This window comes from Pyrus communis, chromosome 10, assembly GCF_963583255.1.
Source record: "Pyrus communis chromosome 10, drPyrComm1.1, whole genome shotgun sequence".
Classification (NCBI taxonomy): Eukaryota; Viridiplantae; Streptophyta; class Magnoliopsida; order Rosales; family Rosaceae; genus Pyrus; species Pyrus communis.
In genome coordinates this window covers 4443015-4450691 of record NC_084812.1, presented here as the reverse complement: position 1 = coordinate 4450691, position 7677 = coordinate 4443015, and the positions used below count along the sequence as shown (strand labels likewise).

Sequence of the window (7677 nt, the reverse complement as noted above, 5' to 3'; positions counted from 1 at the left end):
ATATAAAAAAAATATAATCTCTTTTATTTTCATAAAAAAGATCCGGCGAGGTCGGATTCTAACTTTTCTGGTCCATTCCATGCATGCGCGTACCGCCATTGCTTGCAAGTGAGGTCCCAACAGGATAAAAAGTCGAAAGATGAAAAGTATCATATCCTACAGTATCCTGAACTGCGTTTCTCCATTTTTCATTTTTTTTTTTTTTTTAAATATTTGTCTTTACTTAATTCCATTCCTTGATATATTTCCCAAAACCAATCCACCAAAGTTTTACGTTACATACATGCTTGAGAAATTATTTACTTATAAAAATATATATAATATTGCAAACGTATTCATATTTAATTATTATTGTTACAAAAGTATATTTAGTTTTTTGTACAAATATGTATTATCCCAACAGTATTCATATTTAATTATTATTGTGACAAAAGTATATTTTGCTTTGGACTTTTTAGTGGTCTTCACTTTTTTAAAGCCTGCACGTGTTTATCAAATTTTAGTAAATAAATGCTTATCAATTATTCTCACGTTTAGACGTGGTACGTAGCCCGCTATATAAACCCCGTGCAATATGCGGGGAAGAACCAACCTAGCTACCTCGATCACCAAAACCCCTCCAGTTAACTATGGCAATGCATGATTTAGGCTCTTTGCTCTTGTGTGTCTTGCTACTCAATGGCTTTGCATTGACAAACACCAAAGCTGCTAAGCCAGATAAACCCATTGTCTGTAACTCACTTGACAGGACCAAGTTTGATGCTCTAAAACCAGGGTTCGTCTTTGGTGGATCTACAGCAGCTTACCAGGCCAGTCCCTGCTAGGGCTTAGCTATTTAATTACCCTTTAATTAATTTGAGTTTCATATAATCACATAGGTCTAATTTGATTTCAATGTCAGAAAACTATAGCATATATATATGCACATGCACATTTCAGTTTCATTCCAAGTATGAATATTGACATCTTCAGTTTGAATGTGCATATGCATATTTCAGGTAGAAGGTGCATGGAACGTAGATGGTAGAGGACCAAGCATATGGGACACCTTCACCCACAACCATCCAGGTTATAGTCTTCTACATATTATCATCAAATACGCTTGGGCATGTAGTATATGTCTGTATATTTTTCGATACATATGGACTATACATGCACTACATGGACATATATAATAGTTCTCATTCTATGATTCCTACCATCTTTACGCTCTAAATAATAAAAACTTTTATGGTTAATGACAGAAAAAATCGATGATCGCAGCAATGGAGATGTCGCCATTGATCAATACCACCTCTATAAGGTTGTCAATCAAGGAATAATATTATTCTCCAAACCCTAAATTCCCACTACGAAGTTGAAGAGCACATTGAACATGAGATCCTTAATTAATTTTTAGCTTCTTTCTTATAATTATGTATGCCTTTCTTGTCATTACAGAAAGATGTAGCAATTATGAAGGATATGAAGTTGGATGCTTATAGGTTCTCTATCTCATGGCCCAGATTGTTACCAAGTAATGTTGACATCCGCTTCCATATACTTGATTTGGAACCAATTACTTCATGGATTAACCTGTTTTACTTATTTCGATTTCGATATATAGATAGGTATTAACTCACTTGATTATTTTGTTCTAATTATTAGATGGCACGCTGAGTGGGGGTGTCAACAGGAAGGGAATTGAATACTACGACAATCTCATCAATGAACTCCTTCGCAATGGTGACAAAGCTACCTAATCTCATATATCATCCCTCCCATCTAATCTCATATATCATCCCATCCATTAATATATAATTAGAGTTTAATAACGTGCCCTCATAAAACAATATTGAATCAAACTAATAATTTTTTTTTTTTTCGTTCCGATAATGTTATATATAGGCATACAGCCATTTGTGACAATCTTTCACTGGGATGTTCCCCAAGCGTTAGAAGATGCATATGGTGGTTTCTTAAGCCCTCGTATTGTGTAAGTAAACAAATTTTATCCTAAGTGTAATATTGGTCATTTGCTTAATTAAATAAAAACGTACCACATCTAACAAAAATGTTTTGAAATTTGGACACGCAGCGATGACTTTAAAGACTACGCAGAACTTTGTTTTTCACTTTTTGGTGATCGAGTGAAGCACTGGATCACATTGAATGAACCATATACCATCAGTAACCATGGTTATACAATCGGGATGTACGCACCGGGACGATGCTCTGCTTGGCAAGACCCAACCTGCCTTGGTGGAGATTCGGGTACTGAACCCTATTTGGTAACACACTACCAACTCCTTGCTCATGCAGCTGCTGTAAAAGTGTACAAAGATAAATTTCAGGTATAATGAATTAACTAGTTAGTTACCTTTTTTTTGGGTCTGAAATCTCTCTGAGTCACTAGTATTAGGTTCCACCACAAGAGGAAACCTTTTGTATATCGAGGTAAACAGTTTGGAGTTTGTATGGTACTACATCAAATCATTTTCTGAATTTTCTTTGTAGGCATATCAAAATGGGGTGATAGGAATAACACTATTGTCACATTGGTTTGAGCCTGCCTCAGATGCAAAGGAAGATATAGATGCTGCAAATCGAGCTATGGATTTTATGTTTGGATGGCAAGTGTATTATTAATTTATAAATCAAGTGGGTTATATTTCCTTTTTATGACTTATAAAGTTGATTATTGGAATTTTCACATCTTTGTAGGTTTATGGATCCAATTACAAGAGGGGACTACCCGTACACCATGCAAGGCCTTGTTAAAGAACGATTGCCAAAATTCACGGAAGAAGAATCCAAGATGTTAACTGGGTCTTTTGATTTTGTTGGATTGAACTATTATACTGCTCTATATGCAACTGATGTACCTAAGAATTATTCTAAACCTGCAAGTTACTTATACGATCCACATGTTATTACACTGAGTGAGTACAAATGGAAACCTTTTATCGACTAATTAATTAATATCTTAGAATTATTACATTCTAATATTGATCGCATTCATATGTGTTATGGCAGCTGAACGTGATGGCATTCCTATTGGTCCTCAGGTACGCATCAAATTTTAGGTTAAGTTATTTGTGTTTGGAGGATTAATTTTATACAATTCCTAACAATCTCAAATATCTTCGAATGGTATTACAGGCTGCTTCAGACTGGTTATATGTTTATCCGAAAGGAATTCACGATTTTATACTCTACACGAAGAATAAGTATGGTGATCCAATCATTTACATTACTGAGAATGGTAATTGACACTTTTAAGCCTCACTTAATTTCACTTTTTAATTTCTGACATATATATGTATATATTGATGTAAAATACAGATGAGTAATTCCAAATCTAAATTTAAAACCAACTACATCTCTCTTTTTGAGAGAAAGTACTAAATACATATGTACTGAATTATATTGCAGGCGTTGATGAGTTCAATGATTCCAACTTATCACTAGATGATGCCCTCCATGATCCATTTAGGATTGACTACTACAATCGCCACCTTTGTTACGTTCATGCAGCAATCAAGTAAGTGTTTGTTGAAATACTAATTTGGACTATATTGCATTTTATAGTGATATCAAGTCATCATTTATTTATTTTGTGGTGCAGGAAGGGTAGTAATGTGAAAGGATACTTTGCATGGGCAATTTTAGACAACTTTCAATGGAGTGAAGGCTACACAGTTCGATTTGGTATTAACTATGTGGATTTTGACGGACTCCAAAGGTACCCAAAAAATTCGACCCATTGGTTCACAAATTTCCTCAAGAAGCGCAAGGGAAGTTCAAATATTTTGGCCAATAATGTTGGAGACACTGATTTTCTCTATCAAGTGTAACTTCAAATGATGAATGTTGTGGGGCTTGTTCTTAGTTTTTTCAACTTCACTCCTTCTGATTTGGAATAAGTTGCAACAAATCGTTATGAGTTTGTTGTATATGTTATTAGTGTGTGTCTCTCTGTATTTGTACTACCATTATGGCTAGTGCCTCTTCCGCAGTTGAATTCCATATGAATGTAATGTACTATTTATGAAAATAAATGTTTTTGAATGTTCAGTATTCAATTAAACTTTACACTTACCCTCAGTGGCCTTCGACCAAAAAGTTGCCATAGATAATCAATGGCCTTAAGCCACATTATACCAGCTAGTGATTCCATAACCAAAATATACTAAGGGTTCATTTGGAACTGTTTAAAATGGTTGAAAGTGTTTCTAGTGAAAATGTTTTTGGAATCAATCTTTAGTAAAAATGCAAGTGAATCATCGAAAAGCACTTGAAGTGTGGGGGACCATAATTTTCTAAAACCATGACACATGGCACCTGGGTAGCAAAAATGATTAAAATGCTCATAGCCCATGAAGCATAGTCCTACATTCTTAGTCTGACATTCTAGGCTTAAGTCCACTGAAGATATTACTTCCCAACCAAGTTTGAAAACCCTAATTCAAGTCAAATTAGGATATATTGGGAAATAGGCAAGGTAATCCTAGGAAGATTGGATATCTTATCGTAGATTTCCTCATAGATAGTCTCCCAATTTAATTAGGATTACTTTCCCTACAAGAACTCTCAAGACATCTATAAAAACTCTAACCAATGAAACTAAAGATAATGCTCTGCCACACGCATATTCTGTCATATTCACCGCGGTCTACCCGTAAACACATCCATGGAGAACTTATATCCTTAATGCACCACCATAGCCTATTCGTCAAGAATGGTTCACGATATATCACCCATCACACCATTCTTTCTTGGATGATTTTTAACAGAAAATCGACTTTGCATACGAATTTGGACACAAGTCTAGTTGGACACAAAAGCTAAGACACTGAAAATTATAATGTTGATCTTTCATAATTTTCTACACGATCAATCCTTCCAATTTTTCAATTAAAAACAGGCAAAACTGCATTTTTCTCAGAACTGCACATCTAGGGAAAAACGAAAATTTCAAAGGTTTCTCAGTGACATGCCATATACACTTGGAAAGATACGATGCAGAGCTTCAATATTCTTATTTTTCCAATTTTTCATAAAATAGAACAATCCCAAAATTGGCATGCTAAGCAGCTGGGCGGCAAGCCAGCCCAAGCAACACTTAAATCAGGTATGGTTGAACTCCTACGGGCCTCACGAGCACGAATACGTAATTTGTTTCCTCGATCTATAAAGGTTTCAATGGATTTTGGGTGTGTCCGTACATATGAGGATAGAAATGGGAGAGAGAGAGAGAGAGAAAGGGACAGGGATACGGGACAGGGATACGGGGTGAGGGGGTGTGGGATAGTGTGTGTGGTCCAAAACCAGCCAAACAAAACCCAAAAACAACCACACAACGAAACAAACATACTAGGGGCAAAACCGTCATTTCACCCGTACGGTACAAAAAAGTACAAAAAAATCCGGGACGGGCTGTCACACAAGTTGTCTGGAGATTCAAAGATCTAGGTCCAAATGGGACAACTAAATTATGATAATTTGGAGTAGCACCATGGAGATATACTTTCTCACTAATGTCTTGATAATAACTATACTCCTTACTAGTGAGATTATGTTGAACTTTGTTTTTAATAATTCAAATCGAATTCTTAAAATCCAAGTGGGATATTGCAGGATACTCTTAATTTGAAGTCATCTACTTGAGTTTGGAGTGGGGCAGTTCAAATGAAAAATTTTTGAATGACTTAATTCTTTAGAGCACTCAAGAGAAATCAGGAATTTTTCAGGAATGAAAACACAACTGAGTAACTACGGGGGTCTGGAATGTGTAGTGTGATTACTATTGTCTTGGTTTACACAAACGACTAAATAGTTCATGACATCGTGCTCGCTAATTTGTCAAGTACATCTAATGCTGATGCACTACATAATATTCAAAACCAAAAACTACATATCTCTATGCGGTACTTTTTTAACTGAATCGCTCTCTTAGTGTGTATTTTGATTTGCAAAATGTTGAGAGCAAAACTCCATTCATGTAGGTGATTGTTAATATTTTCATATTAAATTTTATTTAGTTGGATGGAATTTAATTAAGATGGTCCAATTCTTTAACATGTATTAAGTTTCCAATTCTTGCACGTATTAACTTTCAAAGTTATCTTCGGTTAGAAACGACATCAAAGCTGAAAATGCAAACCGGTGGTTTGAACAGTTAAGCGCTTATTAGCAGAAATGCTTTCTAGAGAAGGAATCACAAGGCTCATGGTAAAAAAAACATATTTGACATCATTACTATTCTTACTCTGATTCTAGAAAACTTTTAGTATACAATGGGAATCTGAATTCTATAATTCTCAGAATTTAAACACAAATTTTTTACCATGAGATTATGTGACAACCCGTCCCTAATTCTACGATTTTATAAATTTTAAAAGAATGAATTTATGCCCAATGCCCTAGAGATGAAGGTTTTGACTTTCTTTGACCAACGTGTAGAGAAACGTATGACTTATTTACTTCGCGCATTTGTGTAGTACTCGTTGGTACAAAAGTATAGGCGAAAACCGTTTGTAAGTCCGGATTATATCGATATAGTTACGTACGTTTGAAGTTGTAAAACTATATATTGGGAATTATTTATTTCCACTTGTGGGTTAAAGGTTAAAGCAGTTAAAATAAAGGGGAGGAAAGAAGGAGAGGTGCGGGGGAAGTTAAGATTAAAGGCATTGGCTGCCCAAATCAGGGAAAAGGAAATAGAGATCCAATTGGAAATGAGAGAGGAAGGCGATGGCCAATTAGAGAGGGGAAAAGGAGGGAAATGAGGGGGAGTGAAAACCACCCTACCTGGATCCCAGTTTTCGACCTGCGTTCGACCCGGTTGCAGATCCGGGTCCTGTAATTTTTCCGACGCCTTTTTAGGCGGTTTTCCGACGATTCGAAGCCAGCCACCACTTAAGAACAACACCTCTACTGCCCTTCTTCAGTTTGCACTCCAAATCCGAGAGTTAATGGCTCCATTTCGTGGGATTTGACACCGACGGCGTTGCGGGGTGCACGATCGTCAATTCTAGCAAATCTGCATGTTCTGATGAGGGCCACCACTACCATCTGACTTCAATGGATTCCAGGAACAAAACCCAATCAAATTGGAGCCGTTGGAGCACCTGTGAACAGGAACTGAAAGCCACCCATTTTAGGGTTCCAACGGGTTTGAGTGAAATTGGAGCCTTTTCCGGCAAGGAGAAAAGAAGATCGAACTAATTTATTATTCTTAACAGAAAAAGTGTTATTTATTAATATTAACCTGTTTTGGAATTGAGTGAGCTATATATGCTACATGCGTTAACATAAGCCATTAAAGCATGAGTTTAAAAAAGATTAATGATATTCACACATTTTTATTAATTTTTTGTCATTAATCTTCATTAATTCATTTCATTTGAATGCCGAAAATTGAGAGGGATATGTGTGAAATAAAATTAAATGTCTAAATAGCACTACACTTAAATAAAAAAATTAAAAAAATTAAAAAAATTAAAAAAAATTAAAAAAAAAAAAAAAAAAAAAAAACCCTCCCTAGACTACAACCCACCTTAACCTTGTGGGTGACTCCGCCCGTGGTTTGGCCCTAACAAAAAATGAGGGAACTTTATGTTTGGTGCAACATGAGAAATGTGATAATTGTGAAATAAAATGTGTGCATTATACCCTTGATATTTTTTTTTTTGC

At 35.6% G+C, this 7677-nt stretch overlaps 1 protein-coding gene across 2 annotated transcripts; it reads left to right on the top strand.

Moving 5' to 3' along the window:
- Positions 1-606: 606 nt before the first annotated feature.
- LOC137747178 (beta-glucosidase 12-like) lies at positions 607-4069 on the top strand. Of its 2 annotated transcripts, none has more exons than XM_068487223.1 (13): positions 607-809; positions 999-1068; positions 1245-1303; positions 1441-1516; positions 1648-1725; positions 1888-1975; positions 2078-2333; positions 2497-2612; positions 2704-2921; positions 3016-3047; positions 3142-3244; positions 3415-3523; positions 3608-4069. In XM_068487223.1, the coding sequence occupies exons 1-13, from the start codon at positions 630-632 to the stop codon at positions 3834-3836; spliced, it is 1614 nt and encodes a 537-aa protein (XP_068343324.1). In that variant the 5' UTR covers positions 607-629; the 3' UTR covers positions 3837-4069. The 2 variants fall into 2 exon arrangements, with proteins under 2 accessions (XP_068343324.1, XP_068343325.1); XM_068487224.1 differs by having other exon boundaries at positions 3415-3527; positions 3612-3749.
- The last annotated feature ends 3608 nt before the right edge of the window (positions 4070-7677 follow it).